Source organism: Cyclospora cayetanensis, unplaced genomic scaffold, assembly GCF_002999335.1.
Source record: "Cyclospora cayetanensis isolate NF1_C8 unplaced genomic scaffold, CcayRef3 CcayRef3_contig_98, whole genome shotgun sequence".
In the NCBI taxonomy this organism is placed as follows: domain Eukaryota; phylum Apicomplexa; class Conoidasida; order Eucoccidiorida; family Eimeriidae; genus Cyclospora; species Cyclospora cayetanensis.
In genome coordinates, this window is record NW_020312772.1 from 42,431 (window position 1) to 63,735 (window position 21,305).

At 52.7% G+C, this 21,305-nt stretch overlaps 3 protein-coding genes across 3 annotated transcripts; 1 reads left to right on the top strand and 2 right to left on the bottom strand.

Moving 5' to 3' along the window:
• Nucleotides 1-3,483: 3,483 nt before the first annotated feature.
• Nucleotides 3,484-5,489, bottom strand: LOC113147051. The gene is made up of 5 exons (XM_026336218.1): nt 5,383-5,489; nt 4,859-5,039; nt 4,655-4,780; nt 4,080-4,415; nt 3,484-3,555 (listed from the first exon to the last, which is right to left on the bottom strand). The coding sequence occupies exons 1-5, from the start codon at nt 5,487-5,489 to the stop codon at nt 3,484-3,486; spliced, it is 822 nt and encodes a 273-aa protein (XP_026192003.1).
• A 5,795-nt stretch (nt 5,490-11,284) lies between these two features.
• LOC34620606 lies at nt 11,285-16,193 on the top strand. Its single transcript, XM_026336219.1, has 9 exons — nt 11,285-11,581; nt 11,820-11,991; nt 12,116-12,316; nt 12,512-12,598; nt 13,228-13,426; nt 13,997-14,121; nt 14,320-14,447; nt 14,750-14,885; nt 15,109-16,193. The coding sequence occupies exons 1-9, from the start codon at nt 11,285-11,287 to the stop codon at nt 16,191-16,193; spliced, it is 2,430 nt and encodes an 809-aa protein (XP_026192004.1).
• A 716-nt stretch (nt 16,194-16,909) lies between these two features.
• On the bottom strand, nt 16,910-20,506 carry LOC113147052 (methyltransferase OMS1, mitochondrial-like). Its single transcript, XM_026336220.1, has 10 exons — nt 20,446-20,506; nt 20,216-20,286; nt 19,716-19,788; nt 19,453-19,505; nt 19,135-19,183; nt 18,597-18,692; nt 18,345-18,406; nt 17,540-17,677; nt 17,203-17,242; nt 16,910-16,992 (listed from the first exon to the last, which is right to left on the bottom strand). Exons 1-10 carry the CDS (start codon nt 20,504-20,506, stop codon nt 16,910-16,912), a joined length of 726 nt encoding a protein of 241 aa, XP_026192005.1.
• Nucleotides 20,507-21,305: the final 799 nt, after the last annotated feature.

Below are 21,305 nucleotides of genomic sequence, written 5' to 3' on the forward strand. Positions count from 1 at the left end.
AGTGTTCTCGAGGGCTTACGTATTACGTTTGCCTGCACGGGCACTTGGACCCTTTTGTCTGCCCCTGCGTAGGCGGCTGTCACGGAAAAGTCTTCCTGTTGGGGGAGGCCCTGCGTATTTGTAGGAGTAGGGGGGAATCCGGCAACGACAGGCAGCTCTGATTCAGGCCTAGTACTGTCTTAGGTATCTGGATTAGCTCTTTCTTCTTTGTGGTGGCAGAAGGCCGTCTTGAAAGGAGCGGAGGTGGTGATTTGCTGCTGCATATGGGTGAACACGAAGCTTCACTGCCTCTAGGGCCACTCCGAGTGAAAACGTCAGAATGCGGCGTTCCCTTTCATCTGGTCCACACGCGCCGTAGCAGGCGGGCTTTGTGGTGGCGAGGTTTAGTGTTTAGGATGCCAGTGAACCCGTGCACTTCCAACGCTGCTAACCCGGCTAGTGGAATACGAGAACATTCATTACGATTTAGGGTTGCCTCGCGGAGGTTTCTGGGTTCGAGTCACCGAACAAACAAGCCTGACGCTCTTTGAGAATTGTTGGGGGTGCACCTTCATGACCGAGCGGAGCATGCAGGGTCAGCACAAAAGGGGCAGGGTCAAGGGAGGGCGTGTCTGGCAGCAAGAAAATGTGTGCAACGTTACTCAGATCTGAATGCCGACAACGCAAACTTTGGTTGCCTTTTTCTTTACTCTACCGCATTCGGTTCCTTCATGGGTTCAAGTGGTGGCTGGCCTGGTGCCTTGCTATTATGCATGCGTTTGGGGCTCCTGTGTGCCTTTAGGCAGCAACGCCTTAAACGCATTCACGCAGTAAGAAACACGGCTCTTTGGGGAGGCAGGGACACGTTGAACAACTCGAATGCGCACTCAGAATGCTACCATTTACCAGGGGGAAACTGACTGTAGCTGATGCTAGTCGCGCCTCAGCTGCTGCTATGAGTGCTAAGTCTCGTACATCCTGCAGTAGCACACCGTTTAATTTGACACCGAACAAGACAAGGGGCATGTGGGGCCCCTGAGCGCACAGGGCAGCATACTATGTATACTCTCTTTTCCAAGATTATCCTCTATATTCTGCCCCCAGAATGACGGCATATATATGTACAAACCCCCTCATAGGTGGGATTTCCTGACTTGCGGTCTCCATGATGTATTGTTGTCTACCACCTGGGCCGCTCTCAGTGTTGCACGGGCCTTACGGTTTGAACTGCAGGGTGCTTTGCGCCCTTCCGATACTATGAACACAAACGGCCACGGCAGCTCGTAGGGTAGTGTGAGTTTCACCGAAAGGCAACTCCCACCACATGTTCTCCTGATGCCATGTGCCCCTTGTTGCCAAGGTGGTCGGTCTTCGCACAATCTGGAATCCCTCCAACACAAAGGTATCCGGGACGTCCAGGTGCATATCAAAGCAGTAGACAGGAACACTTCAAATTGTCACGACTGAAATCCACAAGGCCAAGGCATTGCTTCTCCAAGAGGGTCAAGGGTAAAAGCTCATCGCCATAACGCTTTTCTAGAGCGTAAAAATAGGATTCGGCACAGGCAAAGATACACAGAGGGTCAATCTGGACACAGGGGGGCCTCATAGCGAAACGATCCAAGGTTTGGTCACTTTAGCGTTTACCTCTGGGGCCTCACTCTAGACCTATCTGTCCAAATGCGCGTGGAGTCGTCCAGGGGCTCTCTCTCCCTCGATGTGATCGATGCAGAATCTGTCTAGTAAAGTGCAGTTTTGGACGGATGGCTGCAGTATGCGTCCTGGCACTTGCAAAATAGAAAGCTGAAGAAAGAAATCGAAGGAAAGCGATGCCTCTTCGGGAGTATAAACGACGCGAGCGAGTGACGGTCAGTAAATGCGAAGGGCCATGCGAGGCATATACCAATAGGGATATGTACGCAGGCACACAAAGTAGAAGGCGCACATGAACAGATGAAAGGAGAGGCTTGGAAGTAGGCACTGAGAGGAAGATTCCATGAAGCAGCAGAGGAGATATCGGCCGGGAGACTGGCTCTGCTTAATGGAGGAAGAATTACAACCTGGAATAATACATGAAAGAACAGTGCCCGATCTTTTCTTTTAGCAAGAGGTGTTAGATTTCTTGCTTTTGCTATCCGAATATCCAGGCTGTTATTGGCTGTGCCTGGTCTGTGCAACCCTTGAGGCAGGCCCGGGAATCCATATGCCGGTGACCTCCCCCACGGACCTGGCGGGAGCAGGATTGAGAATATATGAATTGGACAGTTATAAGATACGTACAGCTTAAATCCTAAGTAATTGTGAGTTGGTTCACGTAGATTCAAGAATTAATGGCCAGGGAAGGAGGTTTCGGCCTCTGTAGTGCCATTATTGAAGCAGGAGGTCACTTACTACTCCAGTTTTGCTCCCTGATTCGCGTGAAAGAGCCACAGGCTACATTGGGTACGCGCCTCTGCAAATGCTTCTTTTAGCCTTCTTTTGTGCGTAAAATAGCACCTGCAACAATGGGGTCTCAATGTGGCGGCAGAAAAGAAGAGTAGAGTAGGTGTTGCTGAGGAATACGATTATATGCTGCTGCTCCGGATTCCGATTTGCGCGTGTTGCCGCTCATGTGGCTGTTCTTTGTTCCCATGCATTCTTTTTCCTATTGCACAGCCCGTACAAGCTGCGAGTGGCAGGTGACATCTTTTGCTTCGCCTATGAGCCGTAACGAGGTCCAGAGCACATGGTCAGGGCCTCCTGGCACTCGCGGCAATGAGCCAGGAACACTCATACCACAAATTCTGGGCCTCTAGCCTTCTTGCAGCCCTCAATAATTCTTGTCACATGCAAGGCGCCTTGTAAATATTCTTTCTTCCTATGACTGGCACCCCGCATCCCCGCGGGTGCCCCCTACACCCCAAGGTGGCCGCACGGTACCGCCCCCTCGCTCTAATGACTTCCAGAAAATATCCTAAGTCTGTTGAAGGGGTGATCTTAAGAGTTTGAGGGTCAGTGGAGGCCCCCGTGCGCCGGTACGGCGCATCATGACTAAGAAAAGTCCCAGCAGCCCATACCCTTACAGGGGGCCCCTTGGACTCAGGAAAAGCGTTTTACTCTCTACCCCGCTCCTCTGGCTGCCATATTAGACTGCCAATAAGAAGGCCCCTTCGAAGTGCCTGCAGGAAGGCACTCGTCGTCCACCAGGACTGTCGCAGTCTTGAGGCTCTTGGGAAGTCCAGACGCCCATGGAATCCGCCTATTGTTTTCTGATCCCGTGCAGCGTGGGCTCCCACGAGAGAAACACTTGGATGGCGTTTGTGGTATCTGAAAAAACCTCACAAAAGAGAATAAGGCCCCTCTGCCCCCAGCCTCTCTTTCGTCGAGAACTAAACGCACCAGTCCGTCAGGAAGGCCCCTTGGCTCCTTCCACGCAGGGCCCCCCCTTTCCGGAGGACTTGAGACCATGAAATTCCCTGACTGTTCTGAGCTATAAGAGCATGCAGGAAGCCGTCGAAATCCAGCCTAAGCCTCAGCGAAGGCAGGCGCCCCTGACTGACCAGGCGGCACGTGTAGTGCACCCGCGTGTTCCTCTTCCTTTTTCAGTGGTCACATGAATAGAGAAGGTCTCGGGACAGCTCTCCTACGTGCCGCGATTCCGCCATGAATCCCCTTTGGATCTCTGTTGCCTGGAGTACAGAGAGCTATGGACAAAACAGCTCAAAAATCGCTCTGCCTTGAGACAGTCCTGCTGGAGGACTCATAGGCGCAGTCAGAGCAATGCAAGAGCAACAGAAACGACTGCTACTGCTGAAACTTAAGGACCAATAGCATATCGGTGACAGGCAAGCCTGATGCTGCAGTCCTTGCAACAGCAGAAAGGAAGCACGAGCAGCATGGCCTCTGCAGCATCTGCATCAACGGAAGAACCCGAGGGCGCAAACTGGAGAGGCAAAATGCAAACTTGAGCGTTTCGCAGAAACGTTTCTACACGTCATGTCGAACGCTTACAGCGGTTGCTCCCGCAGCAGGACCATCCTTGTCAATGCCTGCCGATGCATCCCCAGCAGCAACCGCGACACCAAGAACAGCTGCCAGTAGGCCACAACAACAACACAAACAGCATCACCAGTGGCTGGTATCTCAGCGCTAGCAGCACTCCTATCATCACCCACTGCAGCACCAGCAGCAGCAGAACCTGCAAGAGCAAGCGTGTACCTTCCCCGTTTAGAGTAGCACGTGTGTTCAGCGCTCATTGACCCACTGTACTGCACCCTACGACCCGCCACGATGTCTCGATCGGCAGCTGCTGCTGAAGCAGCAAGTGCAGCAGCACCGGCAAGAGTAACCATATCAGCTTTCCCCTCACTGCCATCACCAGCAGGAGCATCCCTATTGGCATTACCGGTTGTACCATCCAGAACGAATAGGGGTGCAAGAAGGGAATCATTGGGTTGCTGTCACCACTGCTTTCCTAGGGCCCGATGAAAGAATGCCACGCTACTGCTGGTGCTGACACCAGCAGCACTAGCAAGAAGACCAGCATCCCAAACGCGCCATGAGCAGGCGTATCAGGAACAATCGCCGCTTACTCGCCAGGACCAGAAGGAGCGTCATCTTTATGGCCAACTACTGCAGCATGAGCAGCACCTGTGCCAGCAAGAGTGTCTGCAACAGCGGCAGCTCATGCTGGTACAGAAAAGTCACTAACACCTGAGGGATCACCACGTGCACATGCAGCAACATGGAAGCATGCGAGCACATCGCCGGCTCGTGCATCATCAGCTCTGGCAGTTGCCGCAATACCATCATGGGCAGCAGCCTTCGGTGCTTCCTGATCGGCGGCATCCGGGCTTGCAGCAAGAGCAGCTACTTCCTGAGCAGCAGCCGATCTTCCAGCAGCTTCTGCAGCGGCGCAATCGCCGTCAGCAACGGCTGCAGTTAGGCCATTCTCTCCAACAGCAGCCACACTTTGGAAAGGAGCGGCGCTCTTCCCTGCATGAACAGCAGCTGCAACAAGCCCGGCCACAACACGAGCACCAGCAGGCACACCAAAGGGCTTTAAAAGACCAAATGGTCGCCTTTAGTGGGATTGAGAGGATGCTGCGTGCAGTATCAAGTCTCTCCAGTAGAACTCCTAGGGTAGCGACCGACAAGATAATAGGCTTCTGTAGGAGAAGGTAGCGCTTGGCATTCCATAGCGGAGACCTGCTCTACCAGTGCCTCTTGCGCTGCAGAGCTGCCAAGGTTACTCCCTACGAGATCCTCATACACGTGCTATATTACTCGGTTAGGGGCCTCAGAAGTAAGGTCAGGTTCACGAAGGCTTCCGCGGAACATGCGGCGCATGCGGCGCTCGTGCACCACGCGGAAGAAGAGCCTGTGCAGCCATTGCAAGAGTTCTTTGGGAATCTGGAGAGCTACAAGGCAGGGGTTTCTAAGGCTTCTGGCTGGCTGGTCAGTACCGAGCGAAGCTCTTTAGCCGCAGTAATAGCTGCTGCGACTTCAGCAGAGGGTAGTGCTGGCCGCATGCGAGTGCGTTGCAAAGTGTGTCGCGGTCATCTCCCTGGACTGCCGGCACGCCACAAGGCTCGCACAGCGGTAGGCGCGTCAGCAGCTGAAATAAAGCCAGGAGGATCTAACCGAGCGCTTGCGGCTAGGGGAGCAGAAGTGGCAGCAAGACTTTTCGTGGACAGAGACTCAGCTGCTGCTGCTACAGGCTGCTGCAGGGTGTGCTCTAGCGCGCCTTGCCGGGAGGCGGCCTCCCTCTTCTCTCGGCAGGTACTGCCCCCAAACCCCAGAAAAGCCACCCATCATCTGCCGCTCTGCGCTGTGATCAATCACGATTTTGCACCATGCCGCGCCAGCAGCAGAAGGGAAGCAGCAGAAGGCCTGGGATAGCCAGCAGCTGCAAGAGCGGCTGACGCGGGAAGTACGTGGGGTGCGTTGGATACGGCACCCGCAGCGCCAGCCGGTGGAAGTAGACTATGCAAAAGCGGCACTCATGTCCTTGCTGCGCCTTAAAGCGGCCTATTTCAGAGACCGACTGCTCTGCAGCTACTTCCCTGACGCAACTCACCGTTCCTGCACCGCTTTCTCGAGCTATCTCGAGGCTGACAGGGAGGACACTTGGCCACCTGGAGGTACTGAGCGCTGTGGCATGCCAGCAACAGGCCCTCCTGTGGCTCAGCTCTGCAAGCAAACGAAGGCGAGGAGTTGTGCAGACTCTCTGCTGCCTTGCTGCATACCTGAGCCTCCTTTGAGGATGCCTCGTCACGCACGCTCCAAGGAATATCCGGGAAGCCGCCGCTGCCATCGCTGACCAAACACCCGAACTACCCCAAGTTATCCTCAGAGTCATGCATGCCATCCTGAGGAGGCCAGTAAGGGCGCAGCAGCACCCGCTACTGCAACAGCAGCAAATGCGGCTGCAGCAACGGCAGGAGGCGAAGAAGGAGCAGCAGCAAAAATTCTCGCAGAAAAGCAGTTGCATTTCGTGCATGGATGCTAGCGCCTGGTCGCGGAATTCACGAGCCTGCAGCCAAAGCAGAAGCAGCAGTAACTCCTGCAGAGGCAGTCTATACTACACCACGAACAACAACTGTAGACACTGCTGCAGCAGTGCTCGAGCCGCCGCTTCACAGTTTACGTGTACACCCATCTGTAGCAGACGCACCGGCCTCACCAGCACCACCAGCGATCAGGGGAAAGGCGATGCCAACACGAGGTCAGGTGGCTAAGGCAAAACGATCCACGGCCTTGGCAGGGACGGTGTCCCCTTACGAAACGCCACGAGTAAAAGCTAGAGGAAAAGCTGTTGCGTAAGCAGCAGCAGCATCTCAGTTACCAAACCGCGAGTAGCAACAACCGAATCTGCAGGTACGGTACGACCAACAACAGTGCCAAAAAACTGGAGAAAAGCTGCTTAATCAATCAGCTTTGGTTAGGGACGAATGCGAGTCAACGTCGGTCAACCGTGTTGATGTTATAGCTGTAGACGCCCTCGCTCCATCGCTTCGGATCTTCAGTGAAACGCGGTATCGGCTCTTGCTGCTGCTGCTTCTTCTGCCATGCCCTTCTGCTCATACCCACCCACAACCAGAGATAATGCCACCCAGCAGCAGCCAGAGGTGCAGCGAAACTGCCTCTGGGTGCCTCTGCCTCAGAGACGCTGCTTTTGGATGTCGTTGTGGGCAAAGTCTTCCTAGAAGAGAGGATGGGAAGACTCAAGAAGGCCCTCAATTTGGTTCTCTGCCACGCGCTAAGACTGCCATTCTATCCGAGAGCGCTTGCAGGAGTCAGCTAGGGCACAAGGTTTTCTCGATGGCAGCCAGTAATGTAGCTGCAGTAGGTGACCATCGGGGGATCACGCGGGGGGTCTTACGAAGGCCCTTAGCCATAGGTGGTAGCGGCCGTGTTGCAAGAGGCTTCTTCTTTCCTGCCAATAGTCAATTCCTTTCTAGACGCAAGCACAGGCTACTGCATCCTCATGAGCTTAGCAACATTTGACGGTACTGTGGTGCTGGGGGTGGTGCTGCTGCCGCAGAGAAGGCCGACACCAAGTAGCGGTTGTATTGCAAGCAACTGCGACTGTATGAGGAAGAGGCCCCAGGGCAGGCTGCTAGCAAGGGACGTCTTTAAGTAAATGCAGGGAATGCGAAAATTAAAAACACAAGACATAAAAGATGTGTCAGTGTGTAGAGACCCCTGCATTGAACACGGGCAGCGAAAGGGAGCGGGAGTGTGATGCTGAGGATGCGACATGCACGAAAGGCTTGCGCGTGCGAAGGCTGCAAAAACGACCACAGGCAAAGCAAAGCGTGCGCTCACAAGTGGGATACGAGGCCACCATACACCGTAAACCTTAGGCACCGAGGGGACAACTGGACCCTAAAACATGCCCCTCCCCGCTTACTTGATGCCTTTTCCCCCGAGGTCATGGGGCACCTCCACAGACTGCGACATCATGCGGGAAAGATTGTATAGACACTCCATCTACTAGGGGTTTGTGTGCGGCCCTCATAAGAGCAGACAAGGGACCTCGAGTATGGTGTACCTCGGGGAGGAGACCTATGGTTTTGGACAGTGGCAGCCTTGGTGTTTGAGAGTGCAGCAGTGCCACACGCTTGCCTCCTGCGTATAGGCGCTCAAGCGGCTTGTGCTTCTGGGTGCACACAAGCAACAAATCCGCAGAATTTGCGTCAACCAGAGGACTGCTCACGGGAACGCCTACAGAGCCAAAGAGTCCGAAAGCCCGACTATGACCCTAAGCTACACGCACCCCCTCAAACTGTCCGCAAAAAATTAGAAATGGCACTCAATGTAACGCCAAAATAAAAGAGAAGCCCAATAAACCCTTGAAAAGCCGTGAAAACCCTCGAGAATACGGTTATTAGGCGGCAATGGACCCTGAAAGTAAACAACAGAAGCACTGTTTGTCGGCGCCCTGCTTTTTGGAGCGCTCAGCGAAATCGCTTTGTGCTGCCATCACGAAAGCGGTAGTTGCAAACGCTCAAAGAGCTGCGATTGCTGTATAAACGGGATAGCGTGTGGGCCGTATATCGTTTCTGCTGCGTAGCCCCCTTAGCGCCTTGTTTTTGGCCTGGTGTTGCTTTTGTATACTGTTGGAGAACCGCACATTATAGGATGTCTGCCCATTCCTTTGTAGGATGGGCTTTCCCTCTTTCGCATTTCCTCGAAAAAGTGGAGGTGCCCTTCAAACTTCTCCGATTGTGCATCTGTGGTGGCTGGATGGTCTTTAGCGCCGGCTATTCCTAATCTTTATGGCCGTCTCTTAAGGCTCATAGATTGCACTTCTTGTTTCCAGCCGGGCTGCTCTCTGCTCCGTAACCAAAAACCTCGCATTGAACAAGAGCAGCTTTCCCATCGTACGCTGTAGGTCTTACAGGGGGAGCCGCCAAGATCTACGATTGCCTACATGGGCTTGACGTATACGATGCAGTGCCTCCACTGCTTCCCTTGTCTAGCTAGGGCTGTTCGGTCTTTATGATGAGGCACTGCGCTGAACTCAACCCCAGCCGAAACTGTCAATACCTTGCGTCCAAGAGGAAGGGTCAAGCGCAGCCGATTTAGTCGAGAGGACGACTGTAAACTTTTAAAGACATGGCAGTTGCGAAGCAAAGAGGGGGGCCAAGTGCGAGGCACGCAGAGAACGGCCTGTAACAAGGCGAGAGCTCAAACCGGAAACGGCTGCACATGAGATCAGAGAAAGCTGCTGCACAATATGTGGAGAAGCTTACGAAGTCTGATGCCGCTTTTTCAGAGGTAGTCGGCAGCATTGCTCCCCGCATGCTGCCAACTTGTGGGCCGTATCTACGTAAGTGCAATGCACTGCATTCTTGCTCTTCTCTTTGGCGGGTGCCATCTGGCCTTCCCGGATATGTGCCGGCCCGATCGTGCAAAGATATGTGGCAGTTCTGCCGCAAGCCAGGGCCGTAGGTTTTGCATTTAGCTTTGACAGCAGCACTTTCGTGAGGAGGCGTGAACGACACTGTCAACGAAAGAGCTTGTGTTTCCGTGGGCATTGCGCTGTTGAAGAACGTGGGTTCCCCGGAAGCAACCGCGAAGGGCATCTCTCAAGCACTGATACCCCCCTACACCACATACAGGGCACGTTCACTCTTATACACTGTGGTCTTTTCTCGTTGCTCATGATACATAGGCATGAGAGATTAAACTTTCCTCAGGGGCGCCTTTGCACACCAACTTCCTTAAAGGGACTCGGGTTTGAATAGCCCCCTCCCTGCTCTTTTGTTTGTATTCTCTGCCCCTGTTGCTAGACCCTATGCACAGGACCATCGTGTAACGAAATGCGCGTCTGAATGGCTTGATGTTTGGATAATTTGTTGCCTCTTTTCCTGTTCCCTGCCTTCTGCTCAGAAACTCCCCGTTGTTCATGCACCGTTTTCGTGGCGCAGGATCTCAAGCTTGTTGCCACGTCTTTATGATGACTCCACGATCTGACTCCGCTGCTTGCTACGGATCAGCACTAATCCCCTACATTAGGCGCTCTTTGAGGGGGGTCGTGTTGTATGCAGTAGCTCAGCGTACTTGGGTGACTTTGGGGAATCAAGAAACCAGTGATACATCAAAGGTGTGATGGCATCTGCTAAAGCGATAGCTCAATCGAACCAAGGGAACTAATAGAGTGTCACTCTGCCGTACGCCTGTGCGTGCGTAGGCGGTATATTTTTCTAGCTGATCACCGTTGCTATACAGGTACCCCGCAAACGAGGCACGAAGAGGAATCTGCAAGATCACACCTTGCGTAAGCAGGTAGCTAGATGCTCATCCGTGCGTTAGCCGCTTGGAGATGCATCCTTAGTCGCCTACCTAAACTAGAAGACACCAGCGGGGCCTTGCTGCAAAAGGAACTGGTGCAGTGACCAAAGCAGGCACGGACCACGAGGGCTATGAAGTAGTCTGCGTCAGTTGCACGGGGAATACACGAAAACACTAAAAAATTTGCAGTACACCCTCTCATAGGCACTTTGCAGCTCTGGCAGCAAATATCTGGCCTGCCTGCGCAAGACTGTCCAGTCTTGGAAAGACAAGCAGGGGCGTCCCTTACACCGGCATGAAGCACCTTGATCGGCTTCGTATTTTGCGCTCAAAGAGGTTGAGAGGTGCGATTGTGCAGATACGGCCGGCAGCTCGGCTGGGTGCTACCTGGGGGGTAATCGATCCCGACGACAGATGATGCGGGGGTACCCCGATGCGTTTGTTGAACTCTTTCGCCCAGTACTTCAGCTTGAGTCTGCCAAGAGTTTCTCTCAAATACTATAGGCAATAGGTCAAATTATCATGAATAACAAGCAACAAATGCAACAGATGCGAATCGCTCCCCCGGTTCTCGGGCTGATCACGTAGGCCTCAACATGCTTCGGCGATCGTGGCTGCTGTGGCTGCCGCGGAAGCGGCTGGTGCTCCTTGAGCACTTCTACTGTTTCCCTGCGCCGTAGTTATTATTTTTCTCTGCTTTAAAGCACATGAAGCTGGAAGGAACCTCCCCGTCGCTGTACTGGGGTTGCTTCCGCAGCTGTCCCGGTGTGCTGAATCCGTCTTCCCTCATGGTTGCATTTCCGCTTAGAGGAGGGCTCTAGGTGAGCTTCTGCAGTTGAGAGGAGGGGCGTATGCATGGCTTTTGCCGTATCATCAGCCGGTGGATCCACAGCGTCACGGCACGCGGGGTCAAGGAGCGAACACCGAAGGCCGCTTCAAACACCACTGGCTGTACAGAGGGAGGCGTAGCACTTCTAACAGCGGATGCAGCAGCAGCAGCACCTTGACCCCCGGCAGCCTTAAAATGCCACAGACGTGTGCGTCGCTTGGCATTCCCCAACCTTTTCGGGGGAACTTCTCCTTTCTTCGACGCCTCTTCTTCTTCACAGCAGCAGCAGGCATAGTAGGGGTGGTGCTGGCTATCCGCGCAGAAGCTCGAGCATGGTCAAAAGGAACTGTCACGCATGGTCCAGCTACGGATCCTTCCCAATGGGAAGACCGCCTCTCCCCTGTTTCCTCCATTCTTGTTTTTGTCGGGGCAGATGAAGTGGCCGCTCTAAGAGAGGCACTGCCCTTTCAGTATGCCAATGTTACTTTGCCGGTAAGTATGTTGTGGCGGAAGAGCTCACGAGAGTCTGCGTGCTTTCGTGTGCACGAAGCCTCAGACGTGCACAACACTGGAAATCGGCAAGGCACTCGAGTTTTTGTTAGCCTCGGCGTGCCATCTGCCCATTCCCTGAATCTTTTGGGCCTGCCCGTGTAGCAGCCTTGTTGGTGGAGAGTCCAGCATTCTTGTCTCTCTATATGTCTTTCGAATGCGTTTTCATGTCTGCTCTCAGGAGCAGCGCCTTGTAGCCACCAGGACGGTTGGCACCGTTTTCACGGACCAACTTTCCGAGCTGGGCAGCTCACCGTTGAAGAAACTCCGTACAACAGCCGTCCACCAAGTTGAGAGACCTCTGAAGGTCAATGTAGAAGGACCATATGAAGTCCGCTGTCTTGAAGGTGGGCGTTAGCAAAGCTTGAGCGTCCGATGTGATGGGGTAGCGGAGATGAAAGCGACGCAGGCAGAGACTCATGACAGATCTTGCAGGCCTTTGTGTTCTTTAAAGTGAATTAATTACACGTCATATAGACTCTTTGGTTGCCATGTGTGGCACTTTCAAAGGTGGCGTGGCCATGTTAGTCTCCATCGGTCATGTTCACGTGTACGACGGCCTGTACTACGCGCATCTGTACGTACACCGCGAAGATGGAAGCAAACTGACAATCCTCCCCGACTCGCTTCCCCTGGCAGCTTTAAATCCATTTCTGTGGGGTAACAATCGCCCTCAAAGTAGGCCTGTTCGCCATCCTATTGGCCGTGGCATCCCTGCGATAGTTCGCCGTACAGACAGCACGCAGGAAACTTTTTCTCTGCTGGTTACGCTGCTACAACCGATACGGTATTATGGGACTGCTTTCGAGGCTTCTTTCTACACTTCTATTTCTCATAGCTCTTTCTACCAGAGATTTGCCGATGTATTCGCAGATGTTTCCACCTTCAGAGGAACCGCCGTCTGTCCGCATCAAGGGGCTAAGCTTCAGGTAGTTGAGGGATGGCCAGTCAAGGTGCCAAGTAAGCCGCAAACCTATGCACATATATGTATTGCTACATACATACATGTGAACATATATGCTCCATTCACTAAGGCAAGGAACAATTCACCCAAGAGTATGTACGCTAGGCCATACCATGTATCGAAGCGGGTTCTATCTGTTTGTTGGCTTCCATTATGCGCGTTCCCTCCGCGTGCTTCCCCTTTGGGCGTTCCCTCCGCGTGCTTCCCCTTTGGGGCTTTTGTTTCCTCCAGCCTTTTGTCTTTGTCTGTCAGCCTTCTGCCTCATTTCAACGTTCGCCTGTGGCCTTCTTCGCCGTCTTCTTTCACTGCCTCCCCTTTTCCATTTTTGCACCCACAGTGCTTTTTTTCTCTGCCGTGTATTTTGCAAGCACAGAGGGAGCAGTGCACAGCCTTATTTTCTGCCTTTCCACGTTTCGTTCATCTACGCGTTCTTCCACGTCACTGCGCTGTTCTCAGCGTAGTTGCCTGTTTCCATCTGTCAATGGCTCCCTTTCTCCGCCTTTCCTGGTTCTCTCTCGCCCCTTAGTCCATCTGTCTGTCTCTGTGCAGTAATAGCTCGTGCTTTGAAGGCATGCACCCTTAAGCTGTAGTTGAATCTCTCCACTCTTCCGCGGTTTCTCTGCAGAGTTTGCGGACGGCCCCTGGGAGGTGACCGTCCTGGTAGAACGGTGCTTCCTCACGCCCTCAAGCGACAAAAAGCAGCACCTGCTGCATGCAGATCTGAAAGTTCTAAAAGTTCCTAGAGACACCGTCTTTCTTGCTGGTTTCAAACTCCAGTCTCTCCCTTTTGCCGGCTACGTGTCTCTACCCTCAAAATACCACGGGTGCGCCTACATGTTCCTAGATACCCTGTTGTCTCCTACCTCCTCTTATCTCTCCAGATTATTATTACTGCTTACCCGGCAGCTCTTCTGCTCGGCTTTCAATATCTCCACCACCTCCATTATCCTGTCTATGACCTCCATTACCCCTTCTCTCTGGCCCCTCTCCTTCCGCATGTATTGGCTGCCATGTCTTCCTGTATCCTTCGTCCTTTCGCGGCTTCCACCTTTGCCGCTTTGCAACTTCACCCTTCCTACCCATTCATTTGCTACTGCCACCTTTCCCTTTTCGGCCATGAGGGGACGACGCTCGCGAATGGTCTGAGTTACTGGAAGTCAGCGATTGTTGCTCGAACGGCAAACCGTTTACCCTGACTGTGGCTCAGAGTTTTCCTTCGTAGACAGGCGCAGTGAACGGTGTATATGCATGTATGTAGATATGTGTTTCTGTGTATCGATGAGCTACAAAATTTCTCGTGACGTTGGGTTTTTGGGTAAGCGTAAACGTCCAGCGTCTCTCCTTTCAGAGCATGACGTTCCTTGTCGAGCAGACTTTTGGTATGTTTGTTGCAGCTTAGAGGCAGCCATCGTAAGGGAGAGGATCATAGGGAGGAGTTGCCTTCTCAGACGGACAGAGGCTAAGAGCAATGTAGAACTGAAATGTGATGAGCTCATCGATGCAAAGCTTGCATCTCTCAGTAAGGGTCTACGGTTCAATTTATTGTAGTGAGGGTTTACGATGTATAGGAATAGATTTGAGGGCGCAAGGCTCATGAACATACGAATATATTCCGTTTCGCTTTCAAAAGTAAAATTCGGATCCAGCGGCAGCGAGTCGTATATGCAATTTTGATAAGGCGTGTGGCCTTAGGACTTGTTTCGCGTGTTCCTATCAGACAAGCTATATAAAGACCGTCCTCCTCTGCTCAAAACCATAAAGGGGGTGGGCCTCTTGATGGGCTGCTCTGTAGGCGCCTTTGCAATTGCGGCTTTCATGCAGCTCTTGGGCAGCATTGATGGAAAGGTGAGAGAAGATTTTTGTTCTTCGTCGTATACTTTTTGTGGGCTAGCCATTTTTTGTGTGTAGCTGCATTTACTCCTGTTTTTTCATGGCCCTTCACCAGTTGTTCAGTTGGATACTCCTGCCTTCGCCCTCATGTTGCTAGCATGGGTGATATGATGGTCTTCTTGCGCTTGTTGTGCTTTTTGCGTCATACGCGTCGTTGCTGCCCTTCCTCGGTCTTATTAAGCTGGGTGCAGTGCCTCGCAGATGCATGAATCTGGAGCATCGAAACTCATGGTGCTTGGCTGTGTGCTGGTCTTCAGCCGATGGGAGACCCTGAAGGCTGCGTTGCAGTGGGAGCTGTTTCCGCCATAGTCTCTATTCTTGCTGCTCTGGTAGATGCTCCCCGTGTCGGCTTGAAGTACTGGCGCTGGAGGGAGAAGTTCAGAAGAAAGACAGGTAAGAGAGTCAGCCGCCTTCTGTAAAACTAAAAGCTGCAATGCGGAGAAGCAGCGTGATGAGATGCCGAATGGTGTTTTGCACTTGTTACGCTGAATGTCCGAGAAGCTGTTCGGGAGAGAGGGTGCAAGGATTTTACAAGTTTTCGCATGCGCACGTGTATCTTCATTATGCTATGGTGTATGCAAGCGTTGATGTCATTGCTTACATATCGCCTTTTCAGGCCGCATCGTTGAGCAGACGGTGAAGAACTCTGCAGGAGATCACGCTACAAAGGGGGTGTTCCTGGACTTCTTGCTCGTAGTGCCTGCTAGCGAACTTAGAAAAAAGCGGGGGTTAGAGCAGGAAGAATCTGTGTCTCTCACACGGTCTCAAGAGCTGGCGTATGCGGACATTATAGAAGTGCTGCAGCTACGTGCGGAGGCTGCAGCCCTCAATGATATTCCTTTGAAAGCCAGCGAGCTGGAGAGTTTGGATATGCCAAAAGACATGAAAGCGCAACTAGCGCGACATTCAGACGAAGCTGAGCTCCTCAAAGAGGTAGCACAAAGAAGCTCTACTACTGGCTTGCGCTTCGGAGAAGACGGTAGTGTGAGAGTTCCTTCTCATATGGTTTTCGCACGAGTCTACCATGCCGCGGCCGACAAAGCCACGCAAGCCGTGGAGGCTGTGGCGGGAATTCCTGCGCATCCAGTGTTCGCCCTCTTATTGAGAAAGGCGCTGCTCGTCGGTCATCACCTCTGGAGAGAGCTTAGTGAAGTACAGGGGTTCCCCAAAATAGCTCTCCCCGCAAGCCAGCCGATGGATTTTGTTCCTCTGTCCCTGTGCTCTACTGTGTATAATCGGCTGAAGGAGTCTGGGAAGCTGCTAGGGGATGCGCAGCTTGCGCAAGGGATTAAGGAGAGGCTTCTAGAGATTCAGGCATCCGAAGAAGCTGGATTAAAAGCGCTACTGGAGGCTAAAATCAAGGAAGCCGTCGATAGATTCATGCAAGCTCTGGCGACTGCGGAAACTGAAGGAACAGTGGGAGCGCACAGGGAGGCTTTAGAGAGTAGGCTTGATGAGATGAAGCGGTTTTTCGCTGCAGCAAACGTTTCCGATGATATGCTGCCGCCGTCAATCTTCACAAAGTTGAAGAACTTGGATGATAGTGAGAGCGAGGGCATCGACTTCGATATCTCAGAGGACGGCTCTAATAAAGAAGAATTTAATGAACCCTCAGCGGCTTCTGGCAGTAGGGCGGGCAAGGCCGAGGAAGGGGAGGATGAGGAGATTCCAATGTTCGATGCCGAAGATTTCTGGAGCTAATTCTCCTGCTGCAGGTGTCGCCGTTGTTGGCGCTTTTCTCCCTTTCTTCCCTGCACAGGAAGGCCCTGTGGACAAACTATTCGCATTTTTCAGTTGGGATTTGCTAGTCGAGAGTCCTAGAGTCATCACAGTAGTGCCAGTGCCACCCTCCCCGGAGCATGCAAGTCCAAAAGGTTGCCACGCAGATTTGCTGGCGGTGTTGTGCTTTACTCGCAATTTGATCTCCACAACCCGCCGCTTCAGAACGCTGTGAGCCCCTATTCAAAAAAGGTTTTGGGAGACTTATTTCAGCAAATGATCATGACAGCTATCTTATAATTTGTCCTGTCATCCCGCTTGTAAAGCAGGCACCTAATTAGCTACAGGAAGGGGCCCATAGCTGTAGTCTTGGTTTTACCAGGCTCTAACCAAGCCTTCTCGAGCAGAATGTCATCTCAGCAGACTAGAGCCTACTTCTAATCTCTATTCTTTGAGTTGTTTCCTCAAGAAGGGGCTCTTGTACTGCCCATTTCCACCCTTCAACCCTCCCTCAAGGACGTTTCTCTTTGTTTACAGTTCCCAGTGTTCACGATTTACAGGTGCCTTGCAAGCAGATACAACCACATGGCGGGTGGTGGGGAAGTTTGCATCGCAAGCCAGTCCCTACTCAGGGCCCCTGGGAACTCAAACCCTCCTGACACTATCAGCTACCACCACCTCGATGGGAGGTGTGGGAGTCAACCATCCGACTTGGTATTTCCCTCTGACTTTTCGTCAGTTTCCTCTCTGCCCTTCTTCGCGACTATCAAATATGTTGTGCCTAAAAGAGAGCAGCGATAGCAGCCGCGCATGCAGCACCGACAGTAAGCTGTGGCTCCCGCCATCGCTCCCTCTGGGCTAGTGAAACAAATAGGCAAGGGAGCAGCAGTGGTGTAGAAGGCGCACACACATGCAAAAGTGTAATCTGCATATCCCAAATTCAGAAAGGACTATTGCCAAGCGTTATTCCTAAAAGGGCTAGCCATCTCACCGAAATTTTTTCGCTTAGCACTGACGACCTCGAATCCGGCCTGTACGCACCAGCAGAGGATTCTTTGTGCGTTATTAGGGACTCTGACATTGCACGTGCCTCCATCTACACTTTTATAGGAGGCCCTTCAATGAGCGCTTGGCGTCTACTGGTTTCAAGCTGCTTGAGAGCTAGTCCAAGAAACCACTAGAACGCCATAATAATGTTCAAAGATAGCTTGCAGGGCTAGGCCCCATGAATTCTCCTCAAGGGTTTACAAGTGGTCGCAGGAATGTGCACACATACGTATGTACATGTATATATGTATGCATACTCACGTACATACATACAGGCATACCTGTTTGACCAAATCCACTACGGGGCGGTTGGGGTAGCATCCAAATTGCTTAACGTGATGCGCACAACCCCGGGATAAAATGAGATTTACCAACGGCCACGAGGAGGCACCGTGCTCCAGCAAGAGAAGAGATCCCTCCTAAAACAAATTGAGACAAGTTTGAGGCAGCGACACACATGAGCAGACGCACAAAGATCGGCTGTCCCTTGTACGGATGCTTATCTCACGGAGAGCAGAGTAAGAAACAGGGGGACGCAAAGGCAGGGACCGTGCAGAAGACAGAAACGACAATGTAGGAGAGAAAGTAAAAGGACGAAGGCACAGGGAAGGAGGGGGTGGGTGGGTGCGGAACGGGCGAAAGACGGCGATATGCAAGAGACGGAACAACTTTGCAGAGGGAGAAACTGGTCACATCGGCGAAATCTGAGAGGCCAGAAGGCGCCAAGCGCCAAGGCAGGGCCCCTAACGATCCAGAGGGATATGATTGCAAAAGCAGTAGATGGTATCGAGGCAGCAGAGAGTCCATCTTTAGAGTGCTCTCCACGAGCCTGCTCTCGGGTTTTTCTTCTTGGAAGACTCTGGGGGAAGGGGGGATGGGGGTTCTTAGGAGTAAAGAATCCAGGAAGCCCGCAGAGTTCGAAGGGGAGACAAGAATCATACCGTGCAAACGCTCATGCATGGCAACACACCCCCTGCCTCCTTGGGCATACAATGAGCCCTCATGGTGGTCCTCTGAACACCATGGACAGGGAAAGGAGAGGCCTTCCTAAAGCGCGAAAAAGCGTTGCATGGGGAAGCCGCTCACCGGCTGCAGCACTCGCCGCAGTTCCTTCAGAGTTTTGACAGGGTCTTCGTACGAGCAAAGCGCTGTGCATCAAGCTCGCACATGTTGTGAAGCCTCGCCATCATGCAGAAGGGGCCCTTTGTCGTGCTAGGTGTCGTGAGTGGGGGTTGGTGATCGTTTCAGCTACGGTGGTGGTGTGTTGCGACTAAAAGGGCGAAAGATGGGGATCTATCGCATGCAGCTCGGCGCTCTAGGGTTTACGGCGAGGCGGACCAAAGGTTTCAACAACTGCATGGTATTTTTCTGCCGGGTCAGGCAGTTTGCAGGCGTTGGCAAGACGGAAGGAGTGAGGGATCGTTCCGAGTTCCCCTGGAAATGCAAACAAGAGACACTCCGAGTGGCCACGCCAGTCAGAAGTAGAAAGATGGAGTGGGGCTTGTCTCTTCCTAGGGAGGGAGCTATGCAGAGGCTGCTGAACTTTTGATCGCTTTTTCCTCATGCGCTGACTGACTGGTTGTTTGGTGCGGCTCTGGGTGCACAGCCGTGGGGTCGCATGCATGCACGCCCAGCGTGTGCCTTTACTCCCTTTCGTGAATAACTAAGACAGGCACGAAGCATGAGACGCGAAGGGTCACTAGACACCAGAAAGGCCAAATGACTAGCGGCGGAAGGCGGATGAGGCGGCAAAGGGCGCACAGAGAGAGAGCTGCATGCATGCATGCATGGATGCACGGTGGGAGCACAGCACAGGCACGAGAGAGCTGCTGCTGAATTCGAGTTGGGAGATTATTCGGAGCGATGCGGTACAAACCTTTCTTTGTCCTTGCCTCCTCGACCATAGGACTGCAAAAGTCCGTCACCTAATCCACGCAGTCGCAGCAAGCGGAAGTGGAGCGCGTTGCATTTCTGACGTTTATCAGAGAATCCCCCAAGAGAAACGCTTACCTGCCCTTCACGAGATCAAGCCCTTCTGATTGCCAGACCCTTCGGCTCCTAGCCAGTCGCACTAAGCACCCCACTTGAATAACTTAGCCGTCCATGCCACCCCCTAATGGGCAAGACTTTGCGCCTTGGAGAGAGCTGCTAGCTATCGAGGGAATCCTGCCTACGAGCCTCTAAGAGGACTTACAGTGAGGCTTCTGACGCGCGCATTGTCGTAATATCGGAAATTGCGCCCAGTGCCTGCGTGTGCAAAGGAGACAAGGCTTTTTTCAAAAAGGATTTTACTGTTTCGCGACAAGGCCGCTGCTGAAGGGCCTCGGCGAGGCTCGGGAAATAGAGCTGCATCTGAAGTATGGCGATAAAGTTTCAAGTTTTGTTAAAGTGAAGCAGACGTAAGGCACGCATTTAAAGGGCTGGGATTCATAGATGCAGAGAAATATCTTTGCGAACCTGCAGCAACCTCAAGAACATCCCCTTTGGCCTGCTGTATCAACTCCTTCCGCCACCTACCTATACCCATGAGCTGCACTCCATACACAAATGCATCGGCACAGCCAGATACATATACATACAGAGAGAATGACATAGACCAACAAAAAGCGCATGCACAGACAGTTATACACACACAGATACACAGACAATTATACACACATAGACATAGATCCATACACACAGACAGTTATACACACATAGACACACAGACACTTATACACACACAGACACACACAGACACTTATACACACACAGAGACAAACAGACAGAGACGCACACAGAGACATATAGACACAGACACACAGACAGTTATACACACATTCACATACTCGAAACCGCACAAAGGGGATGATGAGAGGGGTTGGTGCTGCGGAAAGCATGCGAAATCAGCGGCCAGTGAGCTAAGGCTTCGGTGGGTAAGACGAGGGTGTGTGTGGGAATTGAGGATCAGGCCTGACGATTTCCTGGAAGAAGACCTCTCTGTCCCAGCCTCCAGCCTTTGTTGCGAAAATACGACGACGTTCTGCCTCTGACAGCGCACCACACCTGACTGTGTCACGACAGGGTGCAAGCGGCACGAGAAAAAGCGTGACTGACTGCACAGCCACAGCAATACAGCGTTGCGCGGCAGCGCTGCCGCAGCAGAGGAGACTCCTTGGCAGTCCAACTAGCGTGCCAGCTAGCTGACCTGTAGGAAGGGCCTCCTCAGCAGGCGGAGGCGCAGATGCAACTCGATAAGTAAAGCCCATAAATGCAGAGGCACAAAATACGGAAGCCCCCGCCACTAAGCGCAGGCTGTGGTTTCGCAGCATTGCCTACAACGCAAACACACCCCGACACACTACACTGTGTGAAAAATCCCTTCTCTTGAGCCTGGCTGTTAGCCGAGGAGTTGAGTGCTGCGCTCTGCCTCTAGGCTTCCAAAAAAGGGCTCATTGCTGTGAGGGGGCTGCTGCAGGAGCTGAAAGAAGCATCTTGCGGCATGAAGTTGCATTCGAAAACACACACTGCCCTTTGTATCGCGCGCGGAATCCGAGAGTTCCCTGGCGAAGGCGAGAAACACAACCCCACTGCTTTGCCTGACGGCCAGGGATTGACGCTTTTCTGTCGAGAGCCCTGAAGGGCGCTTGGAGGTGAAAGAGATTTTTACCTAGCGCCAAGAACTCTTCTTAGAAGTTGAGGTGCCAGCCTTGACAGTCTAACGATGCGCTAAAAATGCACCTTGTCGCTGTACAAAAAACGCCGTGCCTCAATTATTCGATACCCTTCACCCCAAGCGAGTACCCCATGAACCTCATGGCGAATATCGAAATCCGCATGCAGAACCCGCCCCCTGCCCTTTGCAACCAACTCGCATGACCGCTTTACTGCTCAAATATATATTTAGGAACAATAACTGACAAAAACAAGGGGATCAACAACGTTAATTCATTCTCTAGACAACACGTCGGGGGGCCCCCCGGCGACACCCATATGTTCTGGGGGCCCTTCAAGGGCCCCTCCGGGGTAGGCTTGCCAAGTTCGTAAGAACGTGCCAAGATTAGTAAC

Coding starts and splice junctions, on each gene's coding strand:
- LOC113147052 (XM_026336220.1), bottom strand. CDS start 20,506: ATGGGCTTTACTTATCGAGTTGCATCTGCGCCTCCGCCTGCTGAGGAG. Junction 19,184..19,452: donor CGCGCGTCAGAAGCCTCACT/GTAAGTCCTCTT, acceptor TGCGTGGATTAG/GTGACGGACTTTTGCAGTCC. Junction 16,993..17,202: donor TGCTAAGCGAAAAAATTTCG/GTGAGATGGCTA, acceptor GCTCTCTTTTAG/GCACAACATATTTGATAGTC.
- LOC113147051 (XM_026336218.1), bottom strand. CDS start 5,489: ATGCGGCCAGCACTACCCTCTGCTGAAGTCGCAGCAGCTATTACTGCG. Junction 4,781..4,858: donor ATTGCGCCGCTGCAGAAGCT/GCTGGAAGATCG, acceptor GAAGCACCGAAG/GCTGCTGCCCATGATGGTAT. Junction 3,556..4,079: donor TACCAGCCACTGGTGATGCT/GTTTGTGTTGTT, acceptor CCACTGAAAAAG/GAAGAGGAACACGCGGGTGC.
- LOC34620606 (XM_026336219.1), top strand. CDS start 11,285: ATGCCACAGACGTGTGCGTCGCTTGGCATTCCCCAACCTTTTCGGGGG. Junction 12,317..12,511: donor GGGTAACAATCGCCCTCAAA/GTAGGCCTGTTC, acceptor ATGTATTCGCAG/ATGTTTCCACCTTCAGAGGA. Junction 13,427..13,996: donor CTACCCTCAAAATACCACGG/GTGCGCCTACAT, acceptor TGTTTGTTGCAG/CTTAGAGGCAGCCATCGTAA.